We start from the raw sequence: 16,598 nt of genomic DNA on the forward strand, positions 1-16,598 counted from the left end.
AACGGGAGAACCCCGAGAAAACCCACGCACACGGTGTTTGAGTATTATAAGAGAATCCACCTCCCTTTCCCGCTGAAATTGGTTGAACAACTAGCGCCGCCACCCAAAGGAGTTCGGAAAGTATGAACTACTGAAAACAAAACCTAATCGTTTATGTTATTTGACCGTTCAGAGCGGAAGCGGCCAGTGAAAGCGGTAAATTTCAAATCTATTGTTATCACTCCACTGTGCAGATCGTTACGCGAAGATGAGTAGCGTCGGTTATATAAAAAGTGGTTCTTCTCGAAAATAAAAAGTGGTTCTTTGTGTATATATATACATATATTGTATATATATTCTTGTGTACATAAAGTGTAACATTTTATAGTTTCATAATGCCGAACACTAGCAAGTGCGTTGTGTGTGCAAAATATGAAATGGACTCCGATGTATCGTATTTTAGATTTCCTATAGACAACGAAAGGTAAGTAGTTTTTAACTACACACTTCATATATGGAAAGTCTGGAGGCAAAACTCATTTTCCAAATAAGATTAGGAGTGAAACTACAGCTTCTTACTTTGGAGGCTAAAGTTAGGTTTCTATAACGTAAATAATGCCTACTTGTAACTTGTTAAAGTTTGGGCATGCCGCAGAATAGTCTGTCATGGAAGTTTATAATTTTAATTTTTATAATTGTACGGCATGTGACTGAGTGCATATGAAAACGGATTGTATAAGATACTAATTACCATTGTTGGAGCATTTGTGTACAATGTAGGGATCAAGTATTTTGTGCTTACTTACTAGGGATAAAATACACGAGAATATGTTATGGCTGTAATGTGCTACTTTCCACTAGTGAACTATTTCCGCATGATACATTTTATGGTTACAAGTAAGGAGTTACTAAGGTGAAATAATTGCGTGCTCAAAATTGTTACTTTATCGCATGTAAATTTTTTCACTATTCTCGATATTGCGAATTCCCTGTGTGTCCTGCTCCTTACAAACGCACAGCCGTACAGGGCCCCTGCTGTGTTTTTGCTCTGACTCGGTTAGATACCATTATAGCTTTTTTTCGCCACCTAACCAAGAGTTTTTTTACTATCCGTTTATGGGCATGCCCACCGTCGCTGACGCGTCTTTCCATGTCGAACCCCTGCGCTCGTGCACTGTACTTCTGCTCTGATTCAAAAAGGTAGCATATTCGCATTTACTAGCCATCTAATGTAAGTTAGTGTTTTACGCAGTGTTTTTTTTTTTTTTTTTTTCGTACGTAAGGACGCAAGTTCGTACTTGTAAGGGAAAGACATGAGTTTGCACGCCTATTATCAATCTGCATACCTGTGGATTGGTGCTAAGCTGGCTTATGCCGAAATAATTGTAATAGGCTTGCCAGCTTGGTACCAGTCTAGAGCGTCTTAATGAATAATATGTAGATTTTTTTTTTTTGAACAGACTATTCTGTAGGTGAACTGGAGAGTATTTTCTTTTCTTTCTTCAGAATTCCAACTTCCTCCGAGGAAGAAGAAGCTGTTTAAGTTTCGATACGCTCCGCTGCGCCAAAGCTATGTACCTAGTGAACGAAATAAAACTTAACCTATTCATAAGTCGTCATTAGGATGTTGAAAATCTGGCGGGGATAAACAGAATAATGGCTATGAAAAGCTTTAGATAAACTTTGATTTGGGATTTGCGTCTAGACCCAGCGTGTTATACATTCTAGTGCTTATTTGGTATTGGCTAAGAATATCGTAATTTTATGGTGAAAGTGAGTTAGTGCGTATCAAAGAGAATTGCGTAGAATATTAGTTCCTATTATCGAAGCATATATCCACAATGTTGGAAACCAGGGTGATGTTTACAAATATAATGTTACTAGTGTCAAACCATTACAAGGGCCACAGTGGTGTTAAAGTGAGTGATTGCGATGAAATGTTTTTTCGATATCTTCATTTATGTGTATACCCTCCTTCGCAGATACGCCTGCTCGTTACCTACGCGCTTCCGCGCAAACCTCCTTGTTGCTACTCTGAATAGATAGACAGCATTTTCGTCCTTAAGTGGGCACATAGGACAGGTTGGTTTGTGTTTTCGCGTCCGAACGCATATTTATATCATTTGGGGGAGTCCTCATAAAATAAATCGGCACTAATAAATGCAACTCTTGGTCTAAGAAACAATTTCTAGGACACTAGTAGCGAACTTCATGTAATAATGATTTTGTAATTGCATATAATAGAATAGCACGTGTTCATTCCCAGGGCACATCAGGTTGCACGCATTTGATCAATGTATACCCAAATGTTGGTTATGCGTCAGGATAATAAGACTAGAAACTCTTGGGAAATCACTTAAAGAAAGAAATGTCAAAACAATAATTTGATAGAACTTTTCTTAGTCTGCATGTTTACTTAAATTAACTAACACCATTGCCTATGGAACCCGGAGGTTGAATGCCGCGTTCACAAAAGCTCTCCATTGATTTCTGTCCTTGGCCAACTGGATCCAGTTTCTACTTTGTATTCTCATTTCTGCGAGATCCACCTTAATATTGTCCTCCCATCTGCGCCTAGGTCTTCCTAATGATCGTTTTCCGATTGGTCTTCCAGTCAAGACTTTGAAAGCGTTTCTGCTTTCTTCCATTCTAGCTACATGACCTGCCCACCTAAGCCTTCTAGACTTAATGACCCTAACAATGTTGGGTAAACTGTATAAATTATGTCGTTTCTAGCAGGGTGGATTAATTTAAATCAGTCTGATTTAAATCACTATTTCAATCAAGATTTAAATCACTTGATTTTTTAAAAATAAAAATCGTTGATTTAAATCAAATTCCGAAATAAATTAATTTAAAATGATAATAATCATAATACAATGAGACTCAAATGTACAGTATGTACAGCATAGTATGAAAACAAATGTCATGCACAGGATGATTAGGGAAAATCCCGTTTTGAACGGGTAACGGAGCAATACTGCTTTCTTCTCTTCGTAACAATGGGTTTGGGTTTTTAAATCGTTAACTGTTCCAACGGGGAAATCACCATCGACATTTAAAACGAAAATTCTTTTGCGTGCATCTCTGCTTGTTTGTTCCCAGATAATAGGGCGTATTTAGAGGGGTCTTATCCCCTCCCCGATTTTTTTTTTAAGATTTATAAATTTAGGCGAAATTTATGTATTTCGTGCCTCAAGCTAGTTCCAATTTTTTAAAAACATGCCCCTACCAAATATCAGTAACTTTTGTGAAAAAGGTGACATTTTGATAAACGTTGCTATACTTTTTCCTTAATACTTAACCTTTTAAATTATATTATCTATTTTCATTCTATTAAAAATCGAATCTTCATTGTTCGATTTAAAAAGTACCAATAAACCTTTTTACTTCGCTTTTTTTTTTCCCCAAGACTGAAGGCATTGTAGAACATGCTACATATGCTTTAACGCCTTTCTGCGTCGAGACATGGTGTGTGATGACATCATAAATTTAAAAAGATATTTTTTGTTATGCCTATTATTATTATTTTTTGGTAGGCTTACATTTTGCATTCAAAAGACTGAAATTTTGCACACTCGTTCACTGCACCCCTTATTATTTTTCAGATTTCTGCGTAAAAACCGGGGGGGGGGGGAGGTCCAGAGGGGAAAATGTAAAAAAAAAAAAAAAAAGGATATTTTTAACAAAATAGCTTTTTCTGCGATTCAGATGGAGACATATGAATGGTACCATTTGAAAGAGGATACCATTTGAATGGTACTATTCTGAAGAGAATGACGTACGAACCATGATCCTAGGATAAATATGGATGTTTCAGGAAACTGTTACCTGAGATCCTGTGTTATACGGGAATTGGGGGATATTATTTTTCGCGGGCTTACTTTTGCACGTAGAAGATTGAAATTTTGCACATTTATTCAATGCACCCCTTAGTATTTTTCAGTGTTTCAGATCTCTACCTTAAAACAGGGGGTTGGTCCAGAGTGGTAAAAAAGGGATATTTTTAACATAAAATTCCTTTTTTCGTGATTTTTCCGCCCCAGATACACGATGGAGACATTTGAATGGTATGATTGAAAACCTTTTTTATTCTGAATAGAATAATGTACAAATCACGACCCTAGAATAAATAGAGGTGTCTGAGAAAATTTTTATATTACATACGGGTTATCGGGGGCATTGTGGGGATGTTCTTAGCTCATTGTTAAATATTTTCCCCACCCTTAGTATTCAAGATAGCTTGAAATTTTATACACACATTTAATACACCCCTTGGTATTTCCCAGTTGATTTTGCGATATGTGCGTTAACACAAGGGAGTCCAGAGGAGATAAAAATTTGAAAAAAAAAAAATAAAAAAAATCCCATTCTCTCTCAAAATTTCCCGCTTCAGGGACATGATAGAGAAATGTGAATGTTACCGTTTCAGAGGCTGTTCTATTCTGAAGAGAATGAGGTATGAACCATGATCCTAGGATAAATAGGGATGATGTTGTAGCTGCTTGACTGAAAGTCCATAATTTCCCTTTTTTTTTAAAAAAAAGCCATAATTTAAAAGGGTTAAGAAACGTTGTTTGGGATCAACAGAGGTTAACAAATCGGAGATTAATTCAAAATTCAACCCTAATACTTTCATTTAAATGGCATAATTAGCATTGAATACTACTTCCTAATGCTTTTTCTTCAGTCCGCGACTTGTAATTTATGAGGAGAAAGATTTGATTTAAGTCAAAGAAATCGATTTAAAAAAAAAAAAACAGCAAAAATTATTTTTTTTTAAAAAAATCATTTTTTTCCACCCTGGTTCCTCGTTTTGAAGTTTCCGCCATTCCCCATTCCTGTTCCTCTTGGGTCCGAATATTCGCCTCGTGATCTTGTTCTCAAATACTTTCAATCTATGTTGTTCCCTCAGAGTTAGCGACCGTGTTTCACAACCATACAGAACAGCAGGCATGATTATCGTTTTATATATTTTAAGCTTCAAATTCCTCGACAGAATTCGCGACAAGAAATTTTGAACTGAATAATAACACGAATTCCCTGCTTTTAGTCGACACTTAATTTGCTCGTGAATATGTTTTTCGTCTGTTAATATTGATCCCAGATATCTGAAACTATCCACTTTATCAAAAGTATAAACGCATCCACGATTTGCCGTGTTATGGTCCCGACGCACTTCCATGTATTTAGTTTTTTTTTTTTTTTTTTTTTTTTTCCTGCGTTTACTTCCGAACCCAATTCACTGCTAGCTTTTAATAAGACCTCTGCATTTCTTTCTATTGTTCTCTTCTCAAAAATCATTACAAGTGCTATAGGTAATCCATCACTGCGAAAACCCACGATTTCACTACCATCGCGTACGCAAATACTCACCATCACTTACGCGTCTGCTCCCTATAGACACGCCCTCGAGCAGGCTCCTTGCTTCGATTAAGCCCTAACTAGGTTAGTAGCATTATGGCTTTTACTGGCCATCTATATAGATAGATAGATAGATATAGGGTGAAAGTGGATCTGAAAAGGTGAGGGGACGGTAGGTAGCGGCGTCACGTCACGCCGTTCCCCCTGCTTTCTGCCTTTCTTTTGTCCATTGTAATTTTTTTCAGGAAATGGGGGGACGCCGTACATATTTTTTCGAGGTGGGGGACGACGTTTCCCTGCACTTTTACCCCTATATATATATATATATATATATATATATATATATATGGGTGATTCCAGGAAAAAGGGAAATTTTCTGTCACGGGCATTTCTTCAAACTACTATTAGAAAGATTCACCTCAATTTCTTTTGTTTGGTAGTAGTTGTCACAAAGTACTTTCTGGGAACTACTGTAAGTTTTGAGTAACAATTTAAATTTCAGCCACTTGTATTTGTGCAGAAATATTACGGTACTATCTCGCCTATAAATTCTCAGTTTTTGACGTTCAGAAGTGTAAGATACTTTCTTGAAAATGTACTGCATTGCTTTATTTGGAGTTAATGGTCTCAAAATATATTTTTTTCTATATAGGGTATTGTAGTGTTTTAATTCCGAAGGAAAGCTAATTTTTACTACACAAAATAAATTTAAAGCTTATTTTCGTAAGTAGAATATTTCAATCTTCGTAATACGTAGCGATAGTAAAATGTACTGTATGTTCAGTTTTTTTATTATTATTATTATTATTATTATTATTGGGTTTATTATGTTAATTTGTATTACAGATGCAAGCAGTGGCTTACAGCCATTTCAAGAACGGATCTTTTGGCGAGAACTCCGACGTATATCTGAGGAGAGCAGTCTGTTTGCAGACTTCATGGGAAAGCAGCATGTCTGTCAATGGAGTTAATTCACGTGAACAGGATTGGAAATGTAGTCCCTCTCGTATGACTTAAAAGACCAAAAAAACACACCCAAAAAAAAAAAAAAAAAAAAAAAATTCTTTTGTTACTGTCCATGAGCCTGCATTTTGAATAGTTTAAGTTCTAAATAGGAGAAATGAGGTACAGGAATTAACACACATTTTATCAGTAGCAATCAGTACGCAATTTCCATGTACTTTCTTAATGGACCTTATAAAATTATTATTACTGTATTTTATTGTTTTATTTTCTTTCCTTGTCTTGGTTTAGGGTAATCTTTAGCTTATGCACAATTATGGTAGCATATGTTTCTATTCTTGGTTAAATGCAACATATCTCGCGCGGGTAACGTGAGATAATGTGCTAAAGAGCTCTTAATTAATAATGTCTAAATAAAATTCAAGCCTAATTATTTCTGTTGCTGATCATTTGTTTCGTTTGCTACCATAAGTGTGAAATTACGTATTTGTATTTTTCAACTATGATCTGTGTGTGTAATTATAGGAAAAAGTAGTGGTAATTATTAATGTGTTTATTTATTGGTGGTTACATTAGAGTTTAGCATCCCTTTCACTACCAAAATTATATGAGACGTGAACCTATAGTTTAACGTGGAATATAAACAACAGTGATGCGATAGAACCTTCGAAAGTTCTTCACCGCGAATCGAACCTGGAACCTAGTGCGCCAAGGGCATGAGTGCGGGGCGATTAGAGCACAAGGGAAACAAGTTCAATTACCAAAGTTAATACAAAAGGAGACAAAGCTATGAATCTTTTAAGCTCTATAAGGAGTTTCGATGGGGATCCTGAAGAAGAGATACTTTCAAAATGGATTTGATTCGCTTGTGCACTGAACGCGCTGTATTATCTAATTGATTTCTAGATCAAGTGTGTATGTTCCAGGTATTGTTGAATGATTTAACTAAATATACTCATATATTCATCGATATCCAAAAAAACTTAGAGATGTTCTCTACAACCGTGGCATCAGAATTAAAGTTCTGTTTTGACAATTACTCAGAAAGGACTAATGGATGGGTGAAGTATGACGTATTTCCGCCATTTCATTCAGATTAATTTGTTTTCGGTACGTTCAAGAGAAATTTACTGCAAACGATATAATGGCATAGTTTTGCGCTAGACAAAAGGGGAGAATATCTACATCAGTTAAAAGAAAAAATCCAAAAGAGCGGTCTTCGAAAGATAACAGGGTCAAAAATAAGGAAGGGAAAGAAATCTATCTGCATGAAAGTAAAGACAATCTATCATAGGACAAATTCTTGCAGTTTTGTTGACAGCGGAAGTAACAAAATTACTTGACTGATCCATTCGTGTACGATATGAAGATTCTATAAGTAAATACAAGCTACATCAAATGTATATTTATCAAGTCGGTAAATTGTTTTGAAGCCTTTCTACAAAGTTGAAGTTTATGATACAACTTGGATTCATTAGTTGAAAGCACATTATTATTATTATTATTGGTGAAGTTATTAGGCCAAAGCAGACAAGAGATGTATTATGGTCAAGGTTGAACTGGATTCGAACTCGCAACAGATAGGCATTGACACGAAACCTACAATTTATTTTAATCGTAACTGCTAGCATTTTCCTCTGAGGAGCAATCCCAGCTGAATTATAATAGGAGACTGTTACATAATAAGCAAGGCAGGTAGGTATTTCCTTGGCTGTATGTAAGGGACTAGAGCAGGGATGCAAATAAGCAACAACATTTTAGTAGTCCATGGAGAGAGCTACTAGCACACATCCCACAATAGGAATCATTTACTTACCTTCGGTATGATATTAGAGGGTGTCTACTAGATGTTTGTTTTTAAATTCCAGGCTTTCTCCAGGTCTATTTATATTATTTTCCTTTTTTTTTTTTTTTTTAAGCAAAGAAAAATTGTTACTGTTAATATACCCTCCACAAGGCCAGTTGAGAAAAACGTGCAGTAACTGAAAAATAGCAACCAGAGTTCTCACCTTTAACTAACGTATGATTCATACATAGCTCTTGATAATATCTCTCTCGTGTTTCAGTTATCGGTTTTTCTTAACAAATAGACATAACCTAAAAGAATGTTTCACTTTCTGAAAATTTTCCTTGATTTCCAGTTCCATTTTCCCTGACTTGTCCATTACTTTTTCGTAAAATTTCCTAAAGAAGAAGTTTCCAGTATTTCCCTGATTTCTAGATTTGTTAATGTAGCAAAAAGACTTTTCGAACTGCCCCAAAATATGGATAAAAATTAAACCTAAATACTTTCAAGAGGTCTATGGAAACTCTGCAACGGGAAGCGTACAAAAGTCACAAGCAAGCGGAAGCAGTGACAGAACTCCGACCAGATATCCCCCTGGTTGCTATTTTTTTATTAGGACTTTTCTATTATATACAGTGAAAAATGTAAAATTAAGAAAAATCCAGGTCTGTTGTTAAATTCCAGGTACAAAAACAAATTCCAAGTTTTCCAGGTCAACAGACACCCTGCGTTAAATACTCGCCCGTACAGATGAACCACTGGTCCCAGGCGAGTGGTTATTTGCATCCCTAGACTAGAGTATTAAAGTAGGATAGGACTCACCGTAAGTAGAGCTATAACTAAATAGCAAAATTATTTTAGGTTCACTCGAACAGACGGTTCTACCAAATAGAACATTTATAGGTAAAATACGATGTGAAACATTTTTTGTGAAGGAATGAGAGTGTGAATATAAGTAATTACTGCACATCATATTGAAATGAATTTTGAGTGATAGTGAAAGTATTGTATGCGTAAGTGTGCTTTTCCACTACCCTCGTTATGCGTGTGCTTCCTACGGACGGAGCCCCTCGCCGCCGCTCAGATCTTCCTGCTGCGCTCCTGCCCTGACTCGGTTAGATAGCATTCGTGCTTTTTAATGGCCACCTAGCATAATGATTCGTGTTTCATGCACTGTATGTTGTTTTTATGCCATACGTCTACACTATTTACACTGCGCCATCAATCTGCAAGTAGTAATGGAGCACCTCATTTAGTGCATGATCTGCTAAAAGAAATACAAAGCTCTAACATAACCTGAAAATGTAAATGTGCCAAAATTGAGTAGAACCGTCGGCTAGAGTAATGCCATGACTTTCGTGTGTGTAGTAACTTTCTTGTGTTTGTAAATATCCTTTTGTGTGTGTGTGGGGGAAGGGGGGTACCGCCACGACTTGATCTTAGAGGTCTGAAGGGACCGGAATTGTTAGTGAATTTATAATGTGAGACCCCACCCGAGTCCGAAATATATGTTAGCATTTAGGCCTGAGGTCGTGTGATAATCAAATAAGCCCAAATTACAGAAACTTAATAATTAACTTTGTGGTAGACAAACACCGTGTGCGTAGGTTTTCTCAGGGTTCTCCCGTTTCCTCCCACTTTCTTCATTTCACTCATTTCCCATCATCACCGTCTCCTTCAGCCTAACCGGCATTACCGTGGGACGTAAAACTGAAAGATTTCATTTCATTTCATTTAATAATTAACGTAAATATGTATTTTTATTTACAGCATTTAGAGGTTTAATTATGCAGTTGTGCTTTAAAAGTTCTCCAGAAAGAACGGTCCAATAAATATCGTTGTAGAGCATATTTACAAAGTTAGGCCCGATAACTATGGTTGTATATTTAAAAATTTACTACCCAGGACGGAAGTGATTTATGCTTTGTAAGCCCGAAACCGGCCTGCGGGCCCAGTCTGAGCTCGTGCAGACCTCTACTTCGTCTATCATGTTATATATTCAGAAGGAGGGGTTCTAGTTATTATTACATTTACTTAATTATGCACCGAGTCAGACGGTGATGACAACAATGAATGAACAGTGGAATGAAACAGTGGGAGGAAACGGCAGAATACGGCGAAAACCCAAGTATATGTTTTTGTTCGTCAACCACAAAACCCGCTTGACGCAAGCTAAACGAACTAGCAGTTTTACCACTCAGCCACCGTGTCTCCTCATAAAATTAGACAGTACCACTTTAATCCTCTCCTACAATAAATATGCTATACTATTAATTTATTTTGCCATTCAGAATATAAGTACAATATGGTATAATTAAGGACATGCTACTCAAAACTATTGGCAGAATAAATTTTCTCTTTTTTATTTCCTCTAATATAACTTATGCGCTTGAGGCTAAAGATGACGGATGATTAATTAAATTATTGTGAAATTAATTTTATGCACTTTAATGTCGGGAATCGAACTCGGAACCACGTGCACCAATGGCACGCGCTAGCCATTAGAACAACGGGGACGGCTTTATCCGCATGCACAAACTGTCCTATGAACGAGAACATGACAAGACGGAGTTCTCGCTGCTGGTAGCAGACAACGCTAGAAGCAGACGATGCAAGCGACTTACGACTCCTAACAGTAGAGGCGCTAGAGTCAGTTTTGTGGCATTCTGGGAGAAATTTGAATTACCATTCGTTGTATAGGAAGTGGTGCCTCTTATAATACTCACTCTACGATTGAAAAGCTTAAAGATTGCTCTACAAGTTGTACAAACCTGTAAAATAAAAAATAACACTTCAAAAATTCAAATTAAGATTTGAATTTTGAATTTTGCATAGAAATGTTCCTCTGAATTTGTTTAAAATTGTTCAGATTGTAGTCTCATATGTGTACTAAAACACCACAAAGTTGCATTTTGGGCACTCAATGGGATCCGATTCAAAATTTAACATAAACCAAGCATTGACCATGTGAATATCTGGGTTCAGATCGATAACCATTTGCCTGGATCTATTTACGTGCTGCATTAAAGGAATTTATACTCTATTTCATTTGTTTCTTGATGTATTCATTTGAATTTACACAATTATCCACCTTTTAAGTTATTTAGACAGATATTACGTTTCCGAATATTCTCAATAGAGGTAATTATTCTTGTTAGTAAGTATGGATGTTTCTAAATTTATATTGGCTACATTGATACATGTTATTTTCATTCCTTTGTTTCAGGATTGCTGTCACAGATATGTGGAAGTGGATAATTGAAAAAGGAAAAAGAATTTATTGACTAATTGTTTGTGCTGAAAGTGTGTGAAGTGATTGTGAGCAGTGTCACTGTATTTCATAACATATTTGATACAAATATTGTGAAAGGGAAGAGAAATATATCCCTTCCTTTCATAATATGTTCTGTAATAGCAATCCTGAAAGAAAGGAATGAAAATAACATGTATCAATGTAGCCAACATAAATTTAGAAACATCCATACTGACTAACAAGAATAATGACCTGTATTAAGTACTGTTTGGAAACGTAACACCTCTCTAAATAACTTAAATGGTGGATAATTGTGTAAATTCAATACATCAATGAATACATCAAGATACAAATGAAATTGAATATAAATTCCTTTGATGCAGCAGGTAAATAGCTCCAGGCAAATGGTTATCGATTTGAACCCAGATATAAACATGGTCAATATCGTGCAATCTTGGTTTATGTTGAATTTTGAATCGGATCCCATTGAGTGCCCAAAATGCAACTTTGTGGTGTTTTAGTACACATATGAGACTACAATCTGGACAATTTTGAACAAATTCAGAGGGACATTTCTATGCGAAATTCAAAATTCAAATCTTAATTTGAATTTTTGAAGTGTTATTTTTTATTTTACAGGTTTTTTCAATATAGTACATGTAGAGCAATCACAACTGTTCCACGTCTCTAGTGCACATATTAACCATCTTTAATAATCACTGTAACTGCAAAAATGCCGGCTCTTTGGCATTTTTGAATACCCTGTATGGAGACACTTTCAGGAGGAGAGAGGTAATATTTGGGATTTTTTCATCTCCCACTATAATAAAGCTGTGCACCAATTTTTACAAAAATCTAAGTTCGTCAGGCCAGATTTTGCCATTTCATTGGTTGATTTCACATGGAATGTCCCATATGTAATTACGAATTTACTAGGCATTTATGCTACTTCCATATATAGTAGAAGAACGCTATTAGTTTAACCAAATTTGCTTCTGTCATCTTAGTTTTGTGTCAAACAACAATCGGAAAGAAGTGACAGAAAAGATTAAGATTTTCTAGATACACTGAAACACACAAACCTGATTACAACACACAGCATCTGGCTCATCAAATGTTCTCCGCAACAAATCACAAGTTTCCCCTCTTTCCTGAAAAAAAAAAAGGAAAATTTTTCATCATTCAATATAATAATATACGATCTTCATAAAAGAACTAGCAGAATACTTGTTCTTCGCACGGAGAGAATACGTTTCAGTTTGGACATACAGTACTAATGGGGGCTGAATTTGGAGACCCTGAAAACTACGAATTCAACACTAATATCAATCATTTTTGATTATTTTCATATTTTCCCCCTCCCCCAAGTTGCGTGGCTGAATTTGATTTAAACCGCATCGGAAGTTTCACTGTTCATCTTAGCGACCCAAAGAACTATGGATTCGACACTAATACTGGCCATTTTCCATCATTTTTATATACCTCCCCTCCCCCAAGTTGCGGGACTGAATTTTGATTTAAAAGGCATCGGAAGTGACACTGTTCATTTCAGCAACTCCGAAAACTACGGATTCTACATTAATATCGATCATTTTCTATCATTTTTACATATCTCCCCTTCCCCTAAGTTGCATCGCCAAAGTGAAATGATAAAAAACATTCCAGGTTCGAACCTCACCTATGTTGAAAATTTGATCAAGATCGGTCTGGTGGTTCAAGAGTTATTAAGTCACAAACACAGTCACTTTTATTTTTATATATATAGATTACGATATTGTAAACGCTTGCCATTTGTCTTGTGTGTTAAAATAATGCATTTTTCTTTTTTTGTAAATAGTGAAAAAACTCATGAAATTTATTCTCAGAAAAAGTGAGGTTGTTGCGTCATCAGGTTTCACCTTTATCTGACTTTAACTAAAACTTTTTGCGCCACGGCATCAGCCAGGCGAATCCAGTCGAGAAAGCACAGTACATTATTTTGTTAATTGAAACTAAATCAGTGCATACTGTACAACGTTAACTTTCGCCCTGAGTATAGAAGATCTCCGTGAAGAGATAACAATATTCGTAAGTGACTGAAACAAATTTAAAGAAACAGAAAAGTGTCCTGAAAGGAAAGCTATGGATGGACTGCTTCCTGGCAGATAGATCAACAGAGTAAGACCAATTGCTGGGCCGTCTCGTGACTCTGAACTGACGTCTCCGGACTTCTTTCTTTGGGAGCATGTAAAGGATCTGGCGTATGCTCAGAAAACTCAAGACTTATATCACCTTAAATCAAGGGTCTTTAACCCGCGGCCCGCCGGGCCCAATTTCCATTCTGTACATTATTTGAGGTACACTGTCTGGAGGAAGATGAGAACCTTGGTTCGTTCCAGTCAATTCCTGACAACAAGATAGTTCAAGTTTGGCTTGTTCCCTCAAATATATTTCCTTATGATGCGAAAACTGGATTTACACCGTTGTACTTCTAAAAAGCGACCACCTTATGTTTTAAATTGAAATACAAAGGAGGACCGAGCCAACTTTTTCCAGACAATTCTGCCACATAATTACATTCCCCCTTTCTTATTGTTTCCATTTTTAGAAGTATAAGGCCGTAAATTCCATTTCCTCATTAATAGTAACTGTATCCAAACCAGAAGAAAAAACTTTAACTACCTGTAGTCAGGAATTGACTGGAACGAGCCAATGATCTCTCCTTTCCCCCAGACAATTATACTTCAAACAATGTTTAGAATGGAAATATGCTGTCGGGCCTTAATAATTCGAAACACGCAGGGGCTGCAACACTGCACATGTGGAGTCTATCAGGCCGATTGATCCTTCCCCGCCAAAGTGACTGGACTCGCCCTCCTCGCGGTCCTCCCCTATTAAATCATTTGCTGCTCATTTGCTTGCCTAGTTCACTTGTTTGTATTGTTTGCTTGTGTGAGATTGTTTTATTTCCGTGCTGTTACACAATAATGGGTAGCTCTAGCAAAAAGCGTAAGATTACAGACGAACATAGTTTTTCAAGAAAAATGGACGAACATGTATTTTTTGTGAGTGTGAAAGACAAGCCAGTGTGTTTAATTTGTACTGACTCGTTGTCTTCTATGAAGGAATACAATCTGAAGAGACATTACGAAACAAAACACGCTTCCCAATTTGAAGAATTCCAAGGACAATTTCGTGTGGATAAAGTTGCAGAATTGAAGAAAAAACTCCGAGACCAGCAAAGCACATTTACAAGGTGTAATTCCGAACATAATTCCATTGCAAAAGTAAGTTATATCATAGCCCAAGAAATTGCTACACGGTCAAAACCTTTTACTGATGGGGAATTTGTGAAAGACTGCATGGTAGCAGCAGCTGAAATTTTGTGTCCTGATAGAAAGAAAATGTTTTCCAAAGTGAGTTTGTCTGGTGTTAAGGTGAGAAGAAGAGTAGAAGAACTGGCAGGGGATATCGAAAATACACTTAAAGAACATGCTTTTCACTTCGGTTATTACTCACTGGCTGTTGATGAAAGTTGTGATGTATCTGATACAGCGCAATTAGCTATCTTCGTCAGAGGTACTACAAAAAACTTTAGCGTTTGTGAGGAGCTGGTAGCTCTTTTTCTTTTAAAAGGTAACACGAAAGGCAGTGATATTTTTAAGGCCGTCTTGTTGTCCATGAAGCGATACAACTTAAGCCTTAAAAATATCTCTGGTGTTATAACTGACGCGGCTCCTGCAATGATTGGCAAGAATGAAGGTTTTGTGACATTATTACGTAATGAGGCAAGTGCGCGTGGAAACAAACAGATTGTATCCTATCATTGCATTCTGCACCAGGAAAATTTGTGCGCCAAAAGTGTAGGTTTCAAGGAAATTATGAAATACGTTATTAAAATTGTGAACTTTATAAGATCACGAGAACTGAATCACAGACAGTTCCAAACCTTCCTTAGTGATTTGGATGCAGAATACGGTGACGTGCTCTACTTTACAGAAATTCGTTGGCTCAGTGCAGGTAAAGTGCTTAAAAGAGTTTTGGACCTTAAGGATGAGGTAAGTGAATTCATGGCTAGTAAAGGTAATGAACGTGAACAGTTCAATGATCCGGTCTGGATGGCTGATTTAGCCTACCTCACGGACATTACAACGCACCTCAACGATTTGAACACTAAACTCCAAGGGAAGAACAACTTGGTAACTCATCTTTATGACCATATGAAAGCTTTTGAATCCAAACTACGCCTGTGGGAAAATCAGCTTAGAAATGGCGATCTCACACACTTTCCAGCGCTGTCGCAGCTGAAGGTTCAAGACAGTGAGAAGTATGCTGATGCTGTGTCAGCGCTAAGGCATGAATTCTCTACAAGATTTCAAGATCTCCGGTCACAGAGCAACATGTTTTAGATATTCTCCAGCCCATTCACTGTAGATGTCAAAAGTGCCCCAGGCAACATGCAAATGGAACTAATTGAGATGCTGTGTAGTACTGAACTCAAAGGAAAATTCAACACTGTGGACTTGATAGAGTTTTACTCCAAATATGTGAAAGACGATGAATTCCCAGTTTTATACAATCATGCCCTTTTTATTGCTTCTCTGTTTGGCACAACTTATGCATGTGAACAGCTCTTTTCCAAAATGAAAAATGTGAAATCAAAGTTACGCAATAGAATGACTGATCATATCTTGAAAACTGTCTGAGAATAGCATCATCCAATTTCAAGACGAATATTGACATGCTAGTGAAAAACATGCAATCACAGAGTTCTCACTGACTGCAAAAATGACAATTTGTATATATGTGTGTGAGTGGAGAAATTACTTTTAGTTTGGCATGAAAAAGTTTTATTATGCTTGTTTCCTATGTTAGATGTACAATAATTAATAATTTAGAATTTAATATAGTTTCTGTTGTTGCAAGAAATATACGGTACAATTTGTGTGTGAGCTTTCAACTTGTCAATCTGCAATTACGTTGTCTGAAAAAAAAAAAGAAAAAAAAATGACAAAATTGATATGTTAGTAAAGAAAAATCAATCTCAATGTTCTCACTGAAAATACAAAAAACTTTTTGGAAAAATAATTTTTAGTTAGAAAAAGTTTAACTATATTTGTTTCTTATATATTATTTATAATAATTAATAATTTAGAAAAATTTTACACTGTTCGTTTCAACAGTTACGAGTAATTTACGATTTGCAACTGAACTTTCTATTTGTCAATTTGCATTTATGTTTAATGTGAAAAAACAAACAGTATTTTTTTTATT

At 36.2% G+C, this 16,598-nt stretch overlaps 1 protein-coding gene and 1 long non-coding RNA gene across 2 annotated transcripts in view; one reads left to right on the forward strand and one right to left on the reverse strand.

Annotated features, from left to right (window-relative positions):
- The window catches only part of LOC145685963 (uncharacterized), a gene marked incomplete in the record, with an annotated part of 117,056 nt that overhangs the window by 36,953 nt on the left and 63,505 nt on the right, over positions 1-16,598 (reverse strand). Inside the window, 1 exon segment of the mRNA XM_081758755.1 lies at positions 12,428-12,496. Coding sequence (XP_081614881.1) covers positions 12,428-12,496 — 69 coding nt within the window.
- Positions 131-6,560, forward strand: LOC145684658 (uncharacterized). Its single transcript, XR_014131350.1, has 2 exons — positions 131-463; positions 6,190-6,560. It is a non-coding gene; the product is annotated as an uncharacterized LOC145684658 (long non-coding RNA).

The sequence above is a fragment of the Thermobia domestica genome, chromosome 5 (genome assembly GCF_964235325.1).
Source record: "Thermobia domestica chromosome 5, izTheDome1.hap1.1, whole genome shotgun sequence".
Taxonomy (NCBI): Eukaryota; Metazoa; Arthropoda; class Insecta; order Zygentoma; family Lepismatidae; genus Thermobia; species Thermobia domestica.